This window comes from Lepidochelys kempii, unplaced genomic scaffold (assembly GCF_965140265.1).
Source record: "Lepidochelys kempii isolate rLepKem1 unplaced genomic scaffold, rLepKem1.hap2 scaffold_54, whole genome shotgun sequence".
Taxonomy (NCBI): Eukaryota; Metazoa; Chordata; order Testudines; family Cheloniidae; genus Lepidochelys; species Lepidochelys kempii.
The window spans coordinates 545,090-569,027 of NW_027333639.1; the positions used below are offsets into that span (position 1 = coordinate 545,090).

Genomic DNA, 23,938 nt, shown 5'->3' on the forward strand with positions numbered 1-23,938 from the left:
TCAGGAATATGAAAACAATCACACCCACTCCGGGGATTCTGCAAAAAGACTCCTCAACCTGTAGTTAATTGATACAACTTCCCGGACCCCCAGCTAGTCCTTCCATTACTTTGGGAATTGCTGCACTAGGGACCCAGGAAGCATGGAGCAGCCCTGGAGGGAGGGGAACCCCTCATTCTTCCTCATCCTGCCTTGTCTGGGGCAATAAGATGGCCAACTGCCCCATTAGCAGCAATACAAACATCATTATTCCTAATGGGGAAGGACCAAACTTTATTATGAACCACAAAGCAAGTCACTTTAATCAGAAAAATATCAGTTTCATCGATGCAAAGAGGAACAATTTGATTCCTTAATGTGAGGGAAAGTAGATTATTGAGTGGTTTAATTCTGTAACTGGTGTAAGAACTCAGGGAAACTGTTTCCCTCCAAAACCAGGAGAAGTTGCTGCCATTCAAAAGGGTGAATAATCCCCCAAATCTGTGAAGATTTTATCGCAGTATTTCAGAATTAGGTGGAAATTGGGAAAATCTGAGGCAATTTTATACTAATAACTGAAATCTACAGGGAAGGGGCAAAATCAAAGGAGATTTTAAATCTAATTCCGTAATTAGATGGGGAATACAGAAATTTTGAATGGATTTTATATTGATATTAGATCATTAGAGAGAAAAAGAGCGAAGGTGTTGTTGGGTTTTTTGGGGCGGGTGGGAGCTTACATAATTTCCGAGAAGGAAAGGCAAATGTCTCAGAGCAATTGTTTCCCTCCAAACCAGGGATCCAGGATCCTCTCTCCACCTTGTCACCTACTCTCCTCCTCTGCCTTTTATATCCCTATCTGCACAGAAAAAAGAACAAGGAGTACTTGTGGCACATTAGAGACTAACAAATTTATTTGAGCATAAGCTTTCGTGGGCTAAAACCCACTTCATTGGATGCATGCAGTGGAAAATACAGTAGGAAGATATATATATATATATATATATACACACACAAACAGAGAACATGAAAAAATGGGTGTTGCCATACCCACTATAATAAGAGTGATCAGTTAAGGTGAGCTATTATCAGCAGGAGAAAAAAAATCTTTCGTAGCGATAATCAGGATGGCCCATTTACAACAGTTGACAAGAAGGTATGAGTAATAGTAGGGGGAAAAATAAGCATGGGGAAATAGTTTTAATTTGTGTAATGACACATCCACTCCCAGTCTTTATTCAAGCCTAATTTAATGGTGTCCAGTTTGCAAATTAATTCCAATTCAGCAGTTTCTCGTTGGAGTCTGTTACTGAAGTTTTTTTGTTGTAGTATTGTGACTTTTAGGTCTGTAATCGAGTGAACAGGGAGATTGAAGTGTTCTCTGACTGGTTTTTCAATGTTATAATTCTTGATTTCTGATTTGTGTCCATTTATTCTTTTACGTAGAGACTGTCCAGTTTGGCCAATGTACATGGCAGAGGGGTATTGCTGGCACATAATGGCATATATCACATTGGTAGATGTGCAGGTGAACGAGCCTCTGATAGTGTGGCTGATGTGATTAGGTCCTATGATGGTGTTCCCCGAATAGATATGTGGTCAGAGTTGGCAATGGGCTTTGTTGCAAGGATAGGTTCCTGGGTTAGTGTTTTTGTTGTGTGGTGTGTGGTTGCTGGTGAGTATTTGCTTCAGGTTGGGGAGCTGTCTGTAAGCAAGGACTGGCCTGTCTCCCAAGATCTCCCAAGACAGGCCAGTCCTTGCTTACAGACATTACAGAGGGGAAGAAATTACAGAGGGGAAGAGATCCAAGAAGTGGGATGGGGCAATCCTGGGGAGGGGCAGAGTGGGCAGAAGGGAGGGATCCAGGAGCAGAGAAGTCTGGAACCAGGGAAGGGAGAGAGGTCTGGGCCCCGCCTGCATTCTCAGTCTTGTTCTGGGGATGTCATTAAATGAATCATGGTTCTCAAAACCCTTAGAGCATGGCTGGGCACTGCAGTGTAGACAGGACTGACCCAGGTCTCAGGAGCTGCACCGCCCCAGGGGGTGTCTGCAGAACCCTGCACTACTTGAGGGAAGGGGAACGTGGATCAGAACCATATTCTACTGCAAACCCCATTCAGGTGTTAGCCGGGCCAGGGTTGTTCTGTCCAGAGACCAGATTCCATAGCGGGTGGTTTGATGGTGTAGGCAGACCCATAGAAGGGGGAGAGTGGGGAAAACAGATCCTGTCCATGATGGGGAAACAGCACTGCCAACCCCAAATGTTCAACAGTCATGAGTCAGGCTCACCAAAAACCATGAGACTGCCTTTAAAATCATGAGATTATGTAAGAATAACAGCGTTGGGGTTTGTTTTATTTGCCTTCTGCTTTTTAAGCCTTTAGGGTGAACTGGGGGTCACATTTTGAAGCTTTTTCCACAGCCATGAGGGCTAGAAACTTACTTTTTCTTTAAGAATGAAAGCTGAAATCATCACATCTCCACTTGACTCCAGGAGCTTGGGCTTTAAGGAAAACATTATCATGAGACTCGTGACAAAATCATGAGTGTTTGTAACACTGGGGAAGGAGCAGTGGCCAGCAAAGGGGGCAGCCAACTAGCAGAGAGAAAGAGAGAATGGGACAGAGATAAGGGAGTTACAATGGGATGATGTAACATAGAAATGCCAGGGCCAAGATGTTAGCAACTCCTCCATTCCTTCCACCACAGGTTTGATTTCTCTGTATCAGGAGACATGGTGGATGCTGGGGGTGACATGGCTTTTGCTGGCAGATGGGGCCCCTCTGCCCCAGTTATTTCTCCTGCCCTACCATCTCAGGCCCCCTCACTGCACAGAGTTCCCACTTCAGTTTTTCCCTGCACCTATTACCCTATGTTGTTTAAAGCGGGTGGAAAGTGAGGAACGTAGGTTTTGCATTACAAACATTTCAGATCCAATTCTTTCTAAAATGAGTGGGGATGACAGTCAGAGAAATGCTCCCACCCAGCTGGGGCTGAACAGAGAGAGCTGTGAGCAGGGGGGACCTATGGCTCCAGGGAAGGCCCTGATCTGATTCAGCCACAGCCCAGAGCACTGCTGAGATGGGAGGATGTGTCCATACCCAGGGAATCGGGGTGGGAGGGGGGAGGTGTTGGTTAATGTAAGGGCTGAAGTTGCTGCCCCTGATTGGACAATGTTTCTCTGGGAGGAATCTGGCAACTAGCTCCCCCTCCCCCAATTCACTACAGCCCATCAGCATGTGCTTCAGGCCCATTTAGGGTAACTATGTCCTGATTTTATAGGGACAGTCCCGATATTTGGGGCTTTATCTTATATAGGCACCTATTACCCTACCCCCCACCCCATCCCGACTTTTCATACTTGCTGTTTGGTCACCCTAGGCCCATTGAACTGAATTCACACCCCTGTTACACACAGTGACCAGTGTGACAGAGACCTTTATCTACCCCTGACTGGGTCCTACTCAGCATTAGGTGGAGGGGGGAACAGAAGTGGGGTGAGGATTGCAGGATTCCCAGGTCCCCTCCGGGCCATTAACTGCATTATCAGAATCCCACAGAAAAGGCAAGCCCAGGAGCCCAGAGAATGTGATGGGGCCAGTGAGTGAGGGGAACATCCTGGCATTTCCTACCCTGGCAGACTCTCTGCCCATGGAGGGGAGTGAAACGGCCTCAGGGGGCAGCCTCGTAAGGGGAGCTGGTCCCAGCGCGACGGAGGGAGGGGTGGGGAGAGCTGGGAAAGTGGATTTGGTAGCTGGGCCAGGGGAAGGGAAGTGAGAGCCCAGCCCCAGGGCTGTGTGAGCAGTGGGCCCAGGCTGGGTGAATGGGACCTGCTCAAGGAAAGGAGCCCAGGAAGCTTTTTATCCCTTGCCCCTCATATGCGCTCGACCCTGGCCACACAAACACACACCTTCTCACCTCTGCCTGGACCCTGCTCCCCCGGCCCCCATCCACCTTCCCGCCCCTCCTCAAACCTTCTTCTCCAGGGAACGCTCAGCCCCCCCCTCTATGCCCGGGAACATTTAAACATGTGCAGAGTGTGAGCTCCCCAGGCAGAAGCCATGCCCATGGGTCTTCTGTGATGTGCCCGGCACTGACAGAGACTAATGAATAATCACAATAATCCCACTAGCAGCACAAAGGGGTCTGCAAGCTCCCAGCGCAGTCTCCTCGTTGGTCTGTACAGTGCTCTCTGCACGTGGTAGGAACCGCAGGACTAGTAGTGATTCCCAAGCAGAGCAAAAGGGGAATAATAGGCAGGAAGAGCCAGAACCCCAGAGAGGGGTGAGAAAAGGGCCCCAAGAATCACAAAGCACAGAACGTGCAGGGAATAAGGAGTGGCAGGAATTCAGCTCCTTTCCCTGTGTGTTACCCAGAGACGGAGCACAATTCTCTTGGATTTATTCATTATTCAAAGTGATTTGCCAAATAAGACTTGAAAACCATCTGAGCTATGTGAGCTGTTTCTGACTGACCCATGTCACAAGATGTAGTTCCTGTTTCCCGATTGGGTGAGTGTAACACTTAGAAATTAGGTTTACAGGCCATGACCTCATGGCTGGAGGGGGCAATGGGCTGGGTGCCTGCACCAGGGTCCTGCATCCCAGGGGGCCGAGTGCCCTCTCTTAGCCATGGGAACATGGGAAAGCACCTGGGCCCCGATGCTCTGGCCTAGGGCCCCTTCTGGTTAGCAAGCTGTGAAACAAGCTAGTTCCTTACTGGCTCTATTGCTCTCCGGATGTAACATGTAGCCCTGGAGGGACCAACCTCTTCTGTCTCCAGTTTAATTCCTGTTCTAGTCTCCTCAGGGCTCTAGCCTGAACCCAGGTGCTGGTAGAAGTGAGCGGGCGTGACATTACACTCCATATTCTTTATAATATGGATATGACATAACTGAGATATACTTTATGCAAGATGGATCTTGTAAGGTATCATTGGAAAGGTTATGGTTTACTGAATGTGATTATCCAATTTGTATGCATGTATCATTTCTGTATCTAAAGTTAGGAATATGGACTATGTAACAATTACAACTGGGTGTGTATTGGGAAAACCCCCACCAGACAGGCCATCATAAGAACAGAAGAATGGCCATAGGGGGTCAGATCAAAGTTCCGTCCAGCCCAGTATCCTGTCTACTGACAGTGACCAATGCCAGGTGCCCCAGAGGGAGTGAACCTAACAGGAAATGATCAAGTGATCTCTCTCCTGCCATCCATCTCCACCCTCTGACAAACAGAGGCTAGGAACACCATTCCTTACCCTGGCTAATAGCCATTAATGGACTTAATCTCCATGAATTTATCCAGTTCTCTTTTAAACGCTGTTATAGTCCTAGCCTTCACAACCTCCTCAGGCAAGGAGTTCCACAGGTTGACTATGCACTGTGTGAAGAAGAACTTCCTTTTATTTGTTTTAAACCTGCTGCCCATTAATGGATTTGATTGGTCATTTGGAAGGAACATTAAGACCATGAAGATACTAATCTCTCTCCCTCCTGGGAGGTGTCTTGGGACATAACTGTGACACTACTAGGTCGGGTGGTCTTGTCACCTTATACTAAACGTACTGCTTGTAACTTTCCACTAAAAGAGAAGGAGGGTCAAGTTTGGGAAACAAAGGATTCCCACCTTGTGTAAATCTTATTTAAGGGTGGGGAGAAAAGCAAACGGGACTCCTCTCCATGGCCTATCTGCCCAAGAAGAAAGACTGTTAAAGACACCTGTTAAAGACAGGAAGGGAAGGCAAGGAGGTGGTCCAGACTGAGACAGGGGTCCAATCTGAAAAGAAATATAACTGGAATGCTAAACCACGGAAATTTTGTAACCTGCCTAAAATAACGTTTAGGGTAAGAAACTACATTTTGTAACCTGTTTCTTAAGTATATTGAGCTTAGCTTCTGTATTTTGTTTTATTTGCTCAGTAATCGGCTTTGTTCTGTCTGTTATCTCTTATATTCATTTAAAACTCACTTTTTATAGTTAATAAACTTATTTTTTGTTTTGTTTATAATATAACCCCCTTTGTACAATTCACAATTGGGAGAGCGTGGGGGGTAAGGGCTATGCATACTTTCTTCCACATTGAGGGAGGAGGCGGATTTCATAATATACCTTTGGGTCTGCACTCCAAGGGAGGTGGACACCTGAGTGCTGGGGCAAGTCCCTTAAGCTGAGCCTTCCCAGAACTGATCTCAGCGTCTGTTCGTTCTGCAGTTGGGTGTGGCCCTGCCTGCATGTGTTCTGGAGGAGGCTCAATAGCCTGGTTCAGCAAGACAAGTAAAAAAGCTGCCCAGGCTGACATAACAGGCAGGCTTTGTGGTATCTCAGCACCTCAGGTGGCATTCTAAGTGGGGCAACCTGTCACAGCGGGACCAGGCCCTGGAACTTAATCTTAGAAGACAGAAGCAGGGGATTTTCAAAGAGGAAGGTCCCAGCTGTGGTATTTTGGGGTCAGACCTGGGGGACAGCAAGGCAAAGGTGGGAATTCAGAGGATACGTGGTAGCAGCAGCCACGGCAATAGGAGACCAAGGTGGGGATTGCGGTGAATCATTTTATCCCTAGGGGGCTGGAAAGCATTGGATGGGAGGGGTCTGAGACAGCAGGGGAAGCTCTGGCAGGATGTGGGAAGAAGGGCAGAGAGGAGGTAGGTAGGAGGTGAGAAATCTGGGTGTGAATCCCAAGGGCTGCATGGCTGGAATGAGCAATCCCGGCTCCTCTCACAGATGGGTTTGGAACTGAAGAAGCAGATTCCAGATGTGTCTGTATCTGCAGGTTTTCTTCACCAGAATGAAGCATAAAGAGAAATAAAAGAAATGGCCGGAAGATGGTTCTGGGAGAGGGACTACCCAGAGTAGAGGGGGCAAAATGTCACCCAAAACAGGCCCTGTGCATCAAAGAATAACTCCATTCACTGAATTCCCTGTGACCAGCTTGTTATCACACAAAAGCCTCACTAAGCCTCACTAAGCCCTACCCTCTATTTGGAGAAAGGCATCACCAGTCATGTGCACATCATTTATACGCATCCTTAGAAGGTTAATCGGGCTGATTCCAATGAAAAGAAATTAACTGTCGCTGGTGATCGTTTCCTATAATGAGGGACTGAAAAGAAATGGGACAATAACTGTTTTATTTAAATGTCAAAATTATCTCCCCCTCAATTTATATAATCCAGATCCTGTTTTTCACACACACACACACACACGCAGACCCACCAGGACACCATGCTGCTGCCCCCAAATGCAGAGGATTACTTTGGAACTGCTCTCTAATTGCTCTTGAAATTTCTTCATTAGGCAGAACCACCGGCAATTCGTTAATTTCCCCTTGAGTTCACTGCACTCTGATGGGGTCTTAACCAAATGTTGCAACCCTGAGAGAGCGCTTTAGGGCTATGACTGAACTCCCTGAGCTGAATGCCCATCTCTCTCCAAGTCGTTGGCAGCTACAGGGCTGCCAGATCCTTCAGACTGTAATTGTGAGCCATCTGTGGCTGGGCAAATACTGTCTTAGCTTCTTCTCTGGGTGTTGGCTATGGCTACAGCTCCTCTTTGTAATGACAAGCTGTGCTCAGCTAGTGCAGCAAGTTCTTCCGTCTCAGCGCTCTCACCATCACTCACTGATTCACACACTCAATCCCTTGGTTCCCATCCCCCTGTGCTCAAACACAGGCTCTTTCCTGCCCATCACCCATCTCTCCTGGTCCCTTCATACTGGATCACCTCAGGTCCCTGGGCGTCTTTATGAATAAAGGGTATGAAAGGTTCCTCAGATACCCAGTCCACAGGACACTGGCTGGGGAACCAGGTAAGATGAGATAGAAGATTCCAGCTGAGACAGAGATGGATGGCAGCAGAGCGGAGGGGCTGATCAGGGCTTCTTTGCTAAACCAGGCAGAGCCAGAGGAGGGCTGAGCAGATGGGAGATGGCTACTGTCTCCTAACACCAGACACTGAAAAGTCAAACGGTGATGTCATTTGTGGAATCAGCAAATATATTAACTGTCCAAAACTTTAGTTAATGCAGAGCTAAGGTTGCCCAGCACTGCCTTGTGCCCTTCCACAATGTGGAGAGTAGCTAAACTTACACCTCTAAAAACTAAGAAATTAAGGTAAATGTCATTCCCACAATGCAACCTTAACTCTGCCCCCTTAGAGCTGGCAATAGCCAGTGAGAATGGTTCAGTAACTGTGTTGCCATAATAATTAGATATGAAGGACTAAGAAAATGTACCATTGCTTGTGTTGTATTCCACAGATTTGAATCCTAGAATTCATCTGCATGCACTCCTCTCCCTTCACTGTGTGTGTGAGGCATAGCTGTGTTGAATAGTGAAGAGATTAGCTGGAGCAGGCTGGCAGAGCTGTCACTGTGATATGAGAAGAGGTGCAGGTGTACTTTAAAAGGATCAGTTATGGTTCACTGCAGTGCTGAATTCTGTAGGCTGTGTCAGTAGAAATGCACAAGGGAGTATAGCCATGGAGACTGTCAGCAATCTGGTGGCATATGTCATGGGATCTCCAGGGCTTACTGCGGGGTCAGTGAAAGCCATGTCTCAAGGAATCCTCAGTGCAGGGGTGAAGGCATGGGAACACTTTGCAATTCTGGGGTGGTTTGTGTGGAGTAGGCTTGGTTTCTGAGTGTAAGTGGCAGCTGCTCACTAGGCCTGACCTACACCAGAGTCTTTCCTATCAAGAGAAGGTGGCAGACTTTGTCCTACACTGCTCATCGGTGCTCGATTCCTTAAGTGTTCTGTAGCATCTGTAAAGGTAGAGGGCTAATGTGTGTTATCGGTACGTTGGGACTTCACTCAAAGAGGGCAGAGTTAAGGTTATGTTGTGGGGGTAGCATGTTCTCTAATGTTATATTTCCTGCTTTTCGTGGGAGTTAAATTTGCATAGGGTTTCAGAACTATCTGAATAGTAAAAGCAGCTCCTTATTGGGGGAGCTGTATCTGAGGAATCCCTAGACCAAAAGACTACAACCTCCCATCGCTAGCTCTGCCCCCAGCCCAGATGAGGCACAGCAATTTTCAAGACAATCCAAGTCCACATGTGGATTTTAGAGCACACAGAAAAACTGGCAGTTAAAAAGGAAGCTAGTCTCAACTTTAGCTGTAGTGGTGCAACTGCTTCAGTATAATTCACTTCAGCCAGCCCCCGTCAGGGCATTTATTCACTTTCTCCCCAATGGGTTCTCAGATGTCTACTGCGGGTTGATCTCCGACTGAAGCTTTTCCCACACTTGAGGCACTTATAGGGTCTCTCCCCAGTGTGAACTTTTTGGTGCCTGGTAAGGTTTGAGCGCCGACTGAAGCTTTCTCCACAGTCCAGGCAGTTATAGGGTTTCTCTCCTGTGTGAATTCTCTGATGCCTACTAAGACCCGACCTATCACGGAAGTTCTCCCCACACTCGAGGCAGTTATAAGGTTTAGATCTCTCTCCGGTGTGGATTCTCTCATGTCTAAGAAAGGTTGACCAGTTACAGAGGGTTTCCCCACATTGAGAGCATATGAAAGTTTTTGCTTCTGTGTGGATTTTCTGGTGGCCAATAAGGTGTGGTCTCTCACTGAAGCTTTTCCCACAGTCAGGGCACTTATAGGGTTTTTCTCCCATGTGGATTCTCTGATGCACTTTCAGGGTTGGGTTGTCAATAAAGCTTTTCCCACACTGAAGACATTTAAGAGGTCTTTGTCCTGTGTGGGTTCTGCGATGTATAATAAGGTGTAAACTCCGACTGAAGCTTTTCCCACACTCGGTGCATGTGTTTTTTCCCTCCCCTTTGGAGAGTCCCTGGTGCATCATGTTTTTACTAAGATTTTTCAAACCACCTTCACATTGAATGGATTTACCCACGTTCTTCCCTGACTGAGTTCCCTGCTGTCTCTCTGGCTGGTGCTGATACTCACTAGCTTTTCCATGCTCTGGACTCCAGGACACAATCGCTTCAGATCTTTCTAATAATGTAACATGAGTTTCAACTTGCTCAGGATCTTCCTGCTGAGGATTCTCTTCCACATTCTCAATCATCCCCTCATCTGCTGGGACACAGAGAGAGAGAGTCCAAACATGAGTCATTCCCTGCACTGGAGGGGGAAAGGAGAGAAACAAACCCAAATAGCATTGGAGAAACTGAAAAATCACGAACAGAATCCTCCCCAAACCCTTTCCCAAGGGAGAGAGAGAAGGGGACAAATCTGGACACCATATCCCATCTGAACAATCAGAGGCAGGGAGGTCAGGGGAGAGGGAGCTACTGCCAAGTGTCTAGAGTTCTAGGAACAACTCTGACCTGGCTAAGATGAAGCAGACCCTGGGGGACTTTAGAAGTAGGGTTGCCAACTTTCTAATTGCGGAAAACCCAACACCCTTGCCCCACCCCCTGCCCTGAGGCCCCGCCCTCATGCCCTACCCTTTCCCTAAGGCCCCACCCCTGCTTACTCCATCCCCCCTCCCTCTGTCGCTCGCTCTCCCCCACACTTGCTCATTTTCACTGCAAGGCGCAAGCAGGCACCAGGAGAAGACAGGAGCCGCCACAGTTTGAATGTGGGAGATGGAACGTGTGATTCAAATACCCTTCACCTCACCAGGGAGAGATTTTAAACGCTACTGTAAAATTAAAAAACTCTTAACTCCTTCTGAAGTGTAAAGAAGATGCAAACAAAATTAAACAAAAACAGTTTTAATGAGAGTGGCCATTAAAACTACTCACATTTATACTTCTGTTCTTTTCTTGCTGCCACCACAAGCTCTTTAGCCGCTTCTGTCTTCAAAAATCCAGCAAACTCGGCACATGTCATTTTGTAGTTGAAGTGCATGAATAGCTCAGCTTTCACCAGGTCCACTTGGAGCCGATTCCTTTCATCAGTCCACAAGTTCTTCATAACACTGAAAACGCGTTCCACAAATGCGTTGCTGGGTGGTATAGCAAGCACATGCTGCACAATTTTAAGTAAGTTTGGGGCCTCCCAGTGCTTAAAGAATTCTACCCATACCTCAGAGACATTGATTCGATGATGGCGCTCTTGTTGCTCCTGACACAATGTCAATTCAGGATCATTTGTCAAACTCTTTAGGGTTGGTAGCACATCATTCAATGTACACATTTCTGTAAATAGTTCATCTCCGTCCACTTGAATGTCCAAGTTTGTAGTCAAAGCACACAGTTTGTCTAGTTCAAGAGGTCCGTCCAGATTGAGTGGCGCACACAACATATAGAAAGAGTTTTCGCTGAAATCAAACCACTTTTCCAGGTACTGTAGCATGCGTGTGTAAACCCGTTGGGCATCTCCAACAAATTTATTCTGCTCGTTAGGCGGCAGTTTCTTCAAGAACTGTGTCACCTTGTATCCATAGAAGCCTTGCTCTTGTCGAATCTGAATCTCTCTTCTCAGCTTGCTGAATATAGCATACAGTTCAGTTACCTGAATGTAATCACTTTCAAGAACCTTTATGGTGTTGTTAAAATGGCTCATAATGTTGTGCACGAAGTAGATGTACAGCTCGGGAAGCGTAATAATGTCATCATCGGATACTGCGACCTCCTGCTCAGAAAGAAAGGCCCATATTGCGCAGCTCACTGTTTCCTCTCCTTTGCTCACAAAGTAAGACTTGAGTGCAGGCCAATTCTTCAGTAACCTGTCGACGGCAGTGAAAAGGGTCAAAAAATGTGTAGGTACATGGCATAAGATTTCTGAATATTCTCTCTCCATGAAGTCAAGGAACTCTTTAAGTTCACTAATATTCTTTGCACAGGACGAGAATTCACTGAAAACCTTGATGACCAAGTTCTCTACATCATAAGAGAGCATTTTCAAGCCATGTTTCACTGTATTGTGCACTATGTGAGCACTGCAGTACCCTGGTACAAGGTTTGGTAAATCCAACATTCGTTTTAGGTGCACCAAAACAGACTTGTGTTTTCCAAAATTGACAGCTACGTTGTCTGCTCCATATGCCACTATTTTATTATGTATCAGACTGGCATTTTGAAGACAACTTTGTAAGTTGTTTGCAATTGCCTCTGATGTCTCATCTGCATCCTCAAAAAAGTCTATGATACATGTGCAGCTTCCCTTATCCTTATTAAAGTAGCGGACAGCAACTGGGAATAATTTTGTGTTCCCTTTATTAGAAGCACCTGTCACTATTGAGAACGATGTTGATCCAATGTCTTGCACAGCCAGTTTCAATGAATGGGGGGCTAATACAGTCTCAATCAAAGCCTCCGCTTTTCTCCTTCCACAGTGAATTTTGGAGGCGATCTTGGAATCAGTGAAAATGGAAGGGTACAGTTTATTTCCACAGTCTTGAGAATGGTAGCTGTGGTGGTGTTTAACTCCATGGTATGTTAAAAGCAATTCAGCCATGCATATGTGTTGTTCTTCGGAGGTATCAGCCTTTAAAAAGAATTTATCGATTGTACTGGACAACCTTTGAATCTTTTGCTTTTCAGGTTCTGCCATTTCACCTCGCCCTGGTCTGACTGCAGCACAGTTTAGCCGATAGATAAAACAGTGTCCACTGTGGATGTGACAACACTAACTAGGTAGATGACTGTTGATGCCTGCTGGCTAGGCTCTTAACTCTTTAAAGGCCAGTTGCTCCCCACTGCCTGTGGCTGTGCACTGAAAAAGTTATTCAAAGATTCAATCAAATATATTTTTGACAGACATATTATGCTAATTTCAGGTTTTATTAGTTACAGAACGCTAGAAAACTAGAGAAAATTATGGTAACCGGACTTTTAGTCTCCGGTCAATACTTCTGACTGCACAGGTCCCCGTAAAATTGGGCATATTATATTGTATTATATTATATTTTTCTGTTTTCAGTGGAGCTAAAGTTAACATAGATGTTTTGACCAGCTTGTGTAACATCTAATTCTGCAAGGAACTCTCTATATTTGCAGCAGTTCAATTAGCACCCCCCCGGGAACAGCAGGAACTGATGCAGCTAGCACATCAAAGACAAAACCACATGCTTACAATTTTCACGGTTAGTGCAGTTTTATTAAGCCATGGCAAAATGATGTGACAGCTATAAGATAAAAATATAATTTACATTTGATACCAGCGACTCTCCAGATTAACAAAACAAGGAAGTAACATGTTGATATATTAAGTCAACTGTATTAAGATAATATATTCAGAATTTTGTTTTAATCTTTAAGACAATAAAAAACCCATCCAGAAGAGAGCAGGGCATAGTTTAAAAAATATCAAACTGCCGTATAGTTGTAAGATGAGAATTTTCAATGGTCCTCATCATGTCCTGATGTTTACATTGTCACATCATCTCAAAATACCACCCTATTGGTGATGGGCAGTGCTATTTTTATGGGTGCCAAGTGACCTTGAGACTTGTAACCATACCAAAAACGGTGGTTTACTTGCACAATCTGGCATGAGGGCAGCCCTTAATTTATTTTATTTATTACTCTACCAGAAGAGTGTTTATTGCTAAATGTCGTACAAAAGAGGAAACAATGTAACTGGAGCAGCGAACAGCAGAGAGGCTAACAGAGGGAGTTTGCCTGGGATCTGCCTGAGAGAAGGTACACTAAGGGCTGCATTAGGGAGGCTGTGTTGGTGAGTATCTGAATGTCTGTTGTGGGGACAGTTTGACAGTCTGACCTTGTGCTTGATTGGTTGTTTGAAAGGTGTGAATTTGGAGTGCTATGTTCCAGGTGAACCTTGAGTGGACCTGACTGTTATAAAAAGCCAGTCAGCTGCGAACCAGCTGAGCAGCGAACAGCAGAGAGGCTAACAGAGGAGTTCGCCTTGGGAGAGCCCACTGCGGCTTACATCTTGCCGGCTTCTCTGAGTAGTAACGACAACTCCTGAGGAAGCTCATAGAAGGAAGGTAGTATGGATGGGGACTGTTCAGCTGTTGTGACCTGCACTGGATGTCCCATGTTTGTCTGTCTTTCTTCCACAGGACAGAAGCGACTTTGTCTGTACAAAGTGCAAGCTGGTCTCCATATTGGAAGAGAAGGTTCCGGGTCTGGAGAAACAAGGATTGACCCTGCGTTGCATAAGAGAAACTGAAGATTTCCTGGACAGACGTCAGGATATGCTTCTACGGGCACAATGTTCTGAAGATTCAGAGCAGGCTGCGCAGCAGGGACAGGAGGATGGGGAAGCAATTTGGCAGCATGTGACCTCCAGAAGAAGAAAGGGGAGCGTCCATGTATCAGCAACGCAGACACAGGTAAGCAACCGTTTTCATGTTCTCTCCACAGGTACTAATGTGGAGAGTGGACTAGATGATACATCTGAGAGAAGGGAACAGAAGGAGACTCCACCGATTGGAAGGCATGAGATGTACTGTCCTAGGGATGGGGGTTCCATGACCACCACTCCCAAGAGAAGAAGGCGGAGGATGGTGGTCGGGGACTCTCTCCTCAGGGGGACTGAGTCATCTATCTGCCGCCCCGACCGCGGAAAACTGAGAAGTCTGCTGCTTGCCAGGAGCTAGGATTCACAATGTGACAGAGAGACTGCCAAGACTCATCAAGACCTCGGATCGCTACCCCTTCCTGCTTCTCCACGTGGGCACCAATGATACTGCCAAGAATGACCTTGAGCGGATCACTGTAGACTACGTGGCTCTGGGAAGAAGGATAAAGGAGTTTGAGGCACAAGTGGTGTTCTCGTCCATCCTCCCCATGGAAGGAAAAGGCCCAGGTAGAGACCGTCGAATCGTGGAAGTCAACGAATGGCTACGCAGGTGGTGTCGGAGAGAAGGCTTTGGATTCTTTGACCATGGGACGGTGTTCCAAGAAGGAGGAGTGCTAGGCAGAGACGGGCTCCACCTAATGAAGAGAGGGAAGAGCATCTTCGCAAGCAGGCTGGCTAACCTAGTGAGGAGGCCTTTAAACTAGGTTCACCAGGGGAAGGAGACCAAAGCCCTGAGGTAAGTGGGGAAGTGGGATACCGGGAAGAAGCAAGAGCAGGAGAGCATGAGAGGGGAGGGCTCCTGCCTCATACTGAGAAAGAGGGACGATCAGTGAGTTATCTCAAGTGCCTATACACAAATGCAAGAAGCCTGGGAAACAAGCAGGGAGAACTGGAAGTCCTGGCACAGTCAAGGAATTATGATGTGATTGGAATAACAGAGACTTGGTGGGACATGACTGGAGTACTGTTATGGATGGATATAAACCGCTCAGGAAGGACTGGCAGGGCAGAAAACGTGGGGGAGTTGCATTGTATGTAAGAGAGCAGTATGACTGCTCAGAGCTCTGGTATGAAACTGCAGAAAAACCTGAGTGTCTCTGGATTAAGTTTAGAAGTGTGAGCAACAAGGGTGATGTCATGGTGGGAGTCTGCTATAGACCACCGGACCAGGGGGATGAGGTGGACGAGGCTTTCTTTTGGCAACTAATGGAAGTTACTAGATCGCAGGCCCTGGTTCTCATGGGAGACTTCAATCACCCTGATATCTGCTGGGAGAGCAATACAGCCGTGCACAGGCAATCCAGGAAGTTTTTGGAAAATGTAGGGGACAATTTCCTGGTGCAAGTGCTGGAGGAACCAACTAGGGGCAGAGCTCTTCTTGACCTGCTGCTCACAAACCGGGAAGAATTAGTAGGGGAAGCAAAAGTGGATGGGAACCTGGGAGGCAGTGACCATGAGGTGGTCGAGTTCAGGATCCTGACACAGGGAAGAAAGGAGAGCAGCAGAATATGGACCCTAGACTTCAGAAAAGCAGACTTTGACAACCTCAGGGAACTGATGGGCAGGATCCCTGGGAGAATAACATGAGGGGGAAAGGAGTCCAGGAGAGCTGGCTGTATTGTAAAGAATCCTTATTGAGGTTTCAGGGACAAACCATCCCGATGTATAGAAAGAATAGTAAATATGGCAGGCGACCAGCTTGGCTTAACAGTGAAATCCTTGCTGATCTTAAATTCAAAAAAGAAGCTTACAAGTGGAAGATTGGACAAATGACCAGGGAAGCATAAAAATATTGCTCGGGCATGCAGGAGTGAAATCAGGAAGGCCAAATCACACCTAGAGTTGCAGCTAGCAAGAGATGTTACGAGTAACAAGAAGGGTTTCTTCAGGTATGTTAGCAACAAGAAGAAAGTCAAGGAAAGTGTGGGCCCCTTACTGAATGAGGGAGGCAACCCAATGACAGAGGATGTGGAAAAAGCTAATGTACTCAATGTTTTTTGTCTCTGTCTTCACGAACAAGGTCAGCTCCCAGACTACTGCACTGGGCAGCACAGCATGGGGAGGAGGTGACCAGCCCTCTGTGGAGAAAGAAGTGGTTCGGGACTATTTAGAAAAGCTGGATGAGCACAAGTCCATGGGGCCGGATGCGCTGCATCCAAGGGTGCTAAAGGAGTTGGCGGATGTGATTGCAGAGCCATTGGCCATTATCTTTGAAAACTCATGATGATAGGGTGAGGTCCCGGACGACTGGAAAAAGGCTAATGTAGTGCCCATCTTTAAAAAAGGGAAGGAGGAGGATCCTGGGAAATACAGGCCAGTCAGCCTCACCTCAGTCCCTGGAAAAATCATGGAGCAGGTCCTCAAGGAATCAAATCTGAAGCACTTCGAGGAGAGGAAAGTGATCAGGAATAGTCAGCATGGATTCACCAAGGGCAAGTCATGCCTGACTAATCTAATTGCCTTCTATGACGAGATAACTGGCTCTGTGGATGAGGAGAAAGCGGTGGACGTGTTGTTCTTTGACTTTAGCAAAGCTTTTGACACGGTCTCCCACAGTATTCTTGCCACCAAGTTAAAGAAGTATGGGCTGGATGAATGCACTCTAAGGTGGATAGGAAGCTGGCTAGATTGTCGGGCTCAATGGGTAGTGATCAATGGATCCATGTCTAGTTGGCAGCCGGTTATCAAGTGGAGTGCCCCAAGGGTCGGTCCTCGGGCTGGTTTTGTTCAATATCTTCATTAATGATCTGGAGGATGATGTGGGTTGCACCCTCAGCAAGTTTGCAGATGACACTAAACTGGGAGGAGAGGTAGATACGCTGGAGGGTAGGGATAGGATACAGAGGGCCCTAGACAAATTAGAGGATTGGGCCAAAAGAAATCTGATGAGGTTCAACAAGGACAAGTGCAGAGTCCTGCACTTAGGACGGAAGAATCCCATGCACCGCTACAGACTAGGGACCGAATGGCTAGGCAGCAGTTCTGCGGAAAAGGACCTAGGGGTTACACTGGATGAGAAGCTGGATATGAGGCAACAGGGTGCCCTTGTTGCCAAGAAGGCCAATGGCATTTTGGGATGTATAAGTAGGGGCATTGCCAGCAGATCGAGGGACGTGATCGTTCCCCTCTATTCGACATTGGTGAGGCCTCATCTGGAGTACTGTGTCCAATTTTGGGCCCCACACTACAAGAAGGATGTGGAAAAACTGGAAAACGTCCAGCGGAGGGCAACAAAAATGATTAGGGGACTGGAACACATGACTTATGAGGAGAGGCTGAGGGAACTGGGATTGTTTAGTCTGCAGAAGAGAAGAGTGAGGGAGGATTTGATAGCTGCTTTCAACTACCTGAAAGGGGGTTCCAAAGAGGATGGATCTAGACTGTTCTCAGTGGTAACAGATGACAGAATGAGGAGTAATGGTCTCAAGTTGCAGTGGGGGAGGTTTAGGTTGGATATTAGGAAAAACTTTTTCACTAGGAGGATGGTGAAGCACTGGAATGTGTTACCTAGGGAGGTGGTGGAATCTCCTTCCTTAGAAGTTTTTAAGGTCAGGCTTGAGAAAGCCCTGGCTAGGATGATTTAGTTGGGGATTGGTCCTGCTTTGAGCAGGGGGTTGGACTAGATGACCTCCTGAAGTCCCTTCCAACCCTGATATTCTATGATTCTATGGAGAAAATGCACATAATATCAAAGTAATTAACAAAACTGTCCATTTTTTGTACAAAAAGCCATGTTTTAAAGGTCTTATGTACAAACAGATAAAGGAAAACAATAGTACCTGTAAATTTGGTTATAAATGGCCCTGGGTAGATTTCAGCAACATCAAACTGCATTCTGCTAGCTAATTATCATTACTATTAAACATCTACCTTAGTGCAAAACACAGCTTAGGCGCTTTAGGGCTCAGACTAATCAAGAAGCAAGATTAACCACTGATGTACGTCATCTGTTCCACAACTCAGTTGATACAAAGCTGCTACTCACTGCTTTTTACCACAAAGTAATTTATATTGGAAAAAATAAAAGGATACTATTCTCTGATCTGAAATATTGGAGTAATTACATTTTTATTACATGGTGATCAGTCACAAATCTCACTGTATACCCATTCCAGTGCAAAAAACCTAGCTGTATAGAGGGCAGAGAATTAGATTAAATCCAATGATATATCTTCTAGGTTATACCTTTTATAAAAAGTGCTATATGGTTCCACCTTAAGTGCTCAACACACTGAAGTAATGTTGTAAACATTATTTATTTGTATTACAGTAGCACTTACACCAGACAATTGTGCTCAGCAATGTACACATCTATAACATACAGTCCCTGCCCCAAAGATCTTATAGTCTACATATTAGACAAAAGGTAGATCTAACAAACAGACCGGGGAGCAACAGCAGTGCAAGCTTCTCCATGTGGCCCTAACCAATGTGCCTCAACTGTGGAGTGGAGCCTCCCAGCCATGAGATATCTTGTTGCTCTTGATTCACACTTCTCTCTCTTTGCTGGGAGTGCCAGTTTAACAAGAATGTGGGACTGAACGTAGGGCCTAATGCTGCAAACCCTTGTTCACCTGAATATTCTTATGGAACCGAATGGGACTACTTACTGGCCTGCAACCTCAGCTGGATTCATACCCTTGACCTGGTGGGATTTTCAAAATGTCCAACTTCATCTTTAGGCATCTAATCTTAATGAAGTCTTGATCCTTTTATATACCTCCTACGATATTCTCCAAGAATACCTGTGCTAAGCAGGCCTTGCAATTATATGCAACCTCATAGTACTTGATAGCTTAAAAAAAAGGGGGAAGAGTTTTTAACTGTCAATGCTGACCATATTCAAGGGCTTGATTCTCCTGTCACAATGGTATTACATTGTTATAATGCTGCTCGGCCAGATCCTCAGCTACTGTAAACTAGCATACCTCAAAACAAAAAACAAAACAAAAACACCAAAAACCAGAGCTCCACTGATTTGCACCAATTGAGGATCTGCTCCATTGATTTTGATGGAGCAACTCTGTATTTATACCAGTGGAAATGAGAGGAGAAGCAGCTCATAAATATCAATTACTAATGACTTACCAAAAAAAAAAAATTTGTGAACTTGTAAGACAATATTTTTCATAATATGAAGAACCTATACAAATAGTACAGTCACTTTCTTTTTGTGTGAAAAACTGGCTCTCTAGTATGGATGCAACAACAACTTCTGAAGTAGATTGCAATGGTTTTTCAAATCAGCAGAACACAAATAAATTAGAAATGCTTGATATATTGCAAGTTCATATAAATCCTAGTTCTGTCACAATATGTACTTCAGCCAGGTTGCTATTAAAGATCATGTATATTTTCTTAATCATGCATGATTGTACATTAAAGTCTCTTTCTGTACTAAAAACAGCTTTTTGAACATTAATTTTACTTACATTTGCTGTCTCAAGTTTAGATGTAGAAACCCAAATCCTGAATAATTCAGCCTGAATAATTCTGTTCTTTGAGCTGGACTTCTCCACTCTGTAGCTACGTATCTTTGTCTGTGTCACCCATCAAAGTAGTATCTAAGCACATGAATGCTAAATTAGTGTACTTTTATAATCTGGCTGTGATTTTTACTTTGTAATATCACTTGTAAATACATGTGGCAATTTCAGTAATGGTGGGAGATTTCCAAAGCCTTGATTGGATTTAAAGTTTGAATATGTTTTTTTAATTATATGGTCTGAACACTAAAGGCAAATCTCAGTTAAGAATATTAGATACTGTGGTGGCTAGAGCAAATAAAGCCCTTAATAGTTAAGGAGAGAACATCTGGGAACTAGTGAACTTGATTTTCATTCCAGCAACTACAGGATCTTCATTAATTGCTTGAATACTGTAGTTCATTTTGGAAATTTTACAGCTTTAACGAATAGGTTTGACACTTACTTAATTCTCATCCCCAGCCTCTAGCTTGCTCCCTGGCCTGCCACAGCCACGGAGGGCGAGTGAGCGGGGTTAACAAACACAGTGGGGGTGGCAAGGGGCACCCCGTAGAATCATTATAGGCCCCAGACCCAGGCAGGGCCAGACCATTGCACCAGGCCCAGGACTGGCAGGAGCCAGGTGCCCGAGGCCAGAAGGGCCCCACTGGTGAGCTGGGAGGAGGCTGAGGCACGCAGCACCAACAGGATGCGGGCCCCTACCAGGGAGGCGGCACAGGAGTCCCTGCAGGCCACAGGGTCCTGGGAGGGGCAGTCTCGTCCTCCTCCCCTCCCAGAGCCCCTTGCAGTGCTCAGATACAGGGATACCTTGAACGCCTGGGTGCCAGCGACGGGGAGATAGAGCGTGGGGGCACGCACCGCAGCTTGAGTCCAGCCACAGGAGCGCGAGCAGGAGACTAGGGCTGCAGCGGGAGAGGTGTGCGCCACGCCCCCTCAACAGCTGCCTCCAGCTGAGCACTCGTGAGTCATGCTACATAACCCTGCCCTAACCTGGCCAATGGGAGCTGTGTGTGCGGGCGAGGGGTGAGGGCAACGCATGGAGCCACCCTGGCTGCCCCTCCACCTGGGAGCTGGACATGCCAGCTGCTTCCCGGGAGCAGTGCGGAGCTGGGCAGGGAGCCTGCCAGCCCTGCTGAGCCTCCAACCGGATTTTTAACAGTGGTCAGCAGCGCTGACCAAAGCTGCCAGGGTCCCTTTTTGACCCATGGGTTTTCACCCCATTCAAACCAGGAAACCACATCAGGCTTGGAAATCCTGCTCAGGGGAAAGAGAACAAGCGAGATCCGGTGAATTTGTGGAATATTTCTCACAAAGCATGTTCCATGATTTTAAACCTGAGCCTGTTTTAAAGCAGTAAAATCCTAAAAACACACTTATCAGTATGTCTTCGTCAGTAACAGTTTCTTTCCAAAATACAGACAAATTCCTGCAGTTCAAAAGGTTTATGTATGGGTTGGAGGTGGGGGAATCTGAGAGGATATTATGTAAACTTTTGAAAATTAGTGGGAAAGGGTACAAGGTATGAGATTTTTTTAATCAGACTGACAATCACAAGGAAAACAGCAAAATCTGAGGAGATTTGATATTAATAGTCAATAACTAGAGACAAAAGTGAGGGCATTCAATAACTAGGGGAAAAAAGGGTGACTAAAGGGGAATTTAGATCAGTATTCAGAATCCGAAGGGAAATTAAATAAATAATAGTTAAGATGGTAAAAAAATCACAGGCTGCGACTTTGTTGCGGAAACCACAACTTTTAGCACACACAACACATCTGAATGGTGTTGCAACTTCGTGCACCAGGCAGTAACACCAACCCACTCAGATTTGTCCTGCAGCCGGGGAGGGGCTCCTGAGAAAGTGCCATCTCCAGACCAGATGTGCTCTACCCCACCTGTCCATGGCTCCACTGTTATATCATTGTTGATAAATGCAAGGTAATCCAAATTGGAAAACATGATCCCAACTATACATACACAATGATGGGGTCTAAATTAGCTGTTACCGCTGAAGAAAGAGATCTTGGAGTCATTGTGAATAGTTCTCTGAAAACATCCATTCAATATGCAGTAAGAGTCAAAAAAGTGAACAGAATGTTGGGAATTAGTAAGAAAGTGACAGATAATGAGAGATATATAAATATAAATCCATGGTACGCCCACATCTTGAATACTGCATGCAGATGTGGTCGCCCCATCTCAAAAACGATATATTGGAATTTTAAAATGTTCAGCAATAGGAAACAAAAATGATTAGGGGTATGGACTGGCTACCATATGAGGAGAGATTAATAAGACTGGGATTTTTCATCTTGGAAAAGAGACAACTAAGAGGGGATATGATAGAGGTCTATAAAATCATGACTGGGGTGGCGAAAGTAAATAAGGAAGTGTTATTTACTCCCTCTCATAACATAAAAAGTAGGGATCACCAAATGAAATTAATAGGCAGCAGGTTTAAAACAAACAAAAGGCAGTATTTTTCACACAACACAGAGTCAACCTGTGGAACTCCTTGCCAGAGGATGTTGTGAAGGCCAAGACTATAACAGGGTTCAAAAAAGAACTAGATAAATTCATGGAGGATAGGTCCATCAATCGCTATTGGTGGAGGAAGGATAGCTCAGTGGTTTGAGCATTGGCCTGCTAAACCCAGGGTTGTGAGTTCAATCCTTGAGGGGGCCATTGAGGGATCTGGGGCAAAAATTGGGGATTGGTCCTGCTTTGAGCAGGGGGTTGGACTAGATGACCTCCTGAGGTCGCTTCCAACCCTGATATTCTAAGATGGGCAGGGATGCTGTCCCTCGCCTCTGTTTGCCAGAAGCTGGGAATGGGCGACAGGGACTGGATCACTTGATGATTGCCTCTTCTGTTCACTGTTTTGTTCAGTGGCATTGGCCACTGTTGGAAGACAGGATACTGGGCTAGATGGACCTTTGGTCTGACCATTCTTATGTGCCTGAGGAACGGAGCTGTGGACCATGGTCCTTCTCCTGAAACTTCAGGTGATATTTAGGTCCCCTGAGCATCAGAGACTGAATAGGGGGAAGCTTCCAGCTGTGATGTTTACTACATTTGGGGAAATCAGTCAATTTTAATGTACATAAAGGGAGGGGGAATTAAGACATGAGGGGGAAAGTTGATTAGCAGGGAGCTTATTCCCCTTCTTCAGCCCCTCTTCCCACATCTGGGATAGTAACTCAGGGCAACACTTTCTCTCCAAAACAAAGGGGAAATTGCTGCAGATTAAAAGGGTAGAAAACCCTCCATAATCTGAGATTTTTATATTTTGAGTATTATTAGTGAGAAAATAAGGCAACATCTGAGAGGGATAATCTTCAAGAATTTCAGAGAAAGACAGAAAGAAAGACAGAAAGAAAATTCAGAAACATCAGGGCTAACGTGCACAGCTGATGAGAGTTGAGAGTGTCTCTCATTGACATAGCTACTGCCTCTCCCAAAAGTGGATTAACTATGTGGATAGGAGAGCTCTCTCCCATCAGTGTAGAGCAAGTCTTTACATTAAAGTGCTGCAGCTGTGCCAATGCAGTGTTTTAAGTGTAGACCTGCCCTAAGATTTTGTAAATTATTAAATGACTATTTAGAAATGGACTCATTGCATTAAAATTCATTTTCTCTAAGAATGCAGGTTAGCACTTTATTCTTCTGTCATTAAGACTCTGAACACCTAGACTTGATTTAGAATTGCACTAAATGTACAGAAACCATATTTTTCTCTAAAAATGAGGAAAAGGCATAAACGCTATATTTATTTATTCCTTTAATTGTAATGCTTCCAATAAGGATACATTAGATAGAGAAGGGACTTGAATGAGGGCTCCTCTATATCCCAGGTGAGCGCTCTGACCACTGGGCTAAATGCTGGGCTTAATGCTTCCTCTTCCTTGCTAAAATGGCATAGGCACCGAAGGCCAAGAAAGGGTTTGCAGCTGAGAATCCCAAGCACTGGGAAGTGCCTCCCTACACTCTGGATTTAGGAACTTCTTTCCAAGAGCAGAGTGGGGGCCCTGCAACATTTTTAAAAATAGGACTTAGGCACCTTTGAAAAACTGTACCCTCCAGCCCAGGTCCACAAAGACATTTCAGCATCCATTGAAATCAGTGGAAAACAAGAACCTAAAGAACCTTCGTGGCTCTGGGCCAAAGTGGTTTTCCCCCCAACATCTCACCCAGCCTGAGGCAGAGCACAGAACTGAACATCCCTCTCCCACATTCTAAATTAACACCCTAACCATGGGGCAGTGTAACCAGCGACTGCAGAGAATTCAGT

At 45.6% G+C, this 23,938-nt stretch overlaps 1 protein-coding gene across 7 annotated transcripts in view; it reads right to left on the reverse strand.

Moving 5' to 3' along the window:
• The window catches only part of LOC140904635 (uncharacterized), a 50,271-nt gene that overhangs the window by 25,893 nt on the left and 440 nt on the right, over nucleotides 1-23,938 (reverse strand). For 2 of the 7 annotated variants that reach the window (XM_073327046.1, XM_073327047.1), the window contains exon 2: nucleotides 19,594-19,725. Coding sequence is in view for 5 of the 7 variants with exons in the window: in XM_073327037.1 (XP_073183138.1) it covers nucleotides 9,153-10,021; nucleotides 10,693-12,445 (2,622 nt within the window). In the remaining 2 variants the exon portion in view is untranslated. Of the gene's footprint in view, nucleotides 1-7,096; nucleotides 10,067-10,692; nucleotides 12,608-19,593; nucleotides 19,726-23,938 lie in introns of those variants that run through there. The other 5 variants (XM_073327040.1, XM_073327039.1, XM_073327041.1 and 2 more) reach the window with 5 other exon arrangements.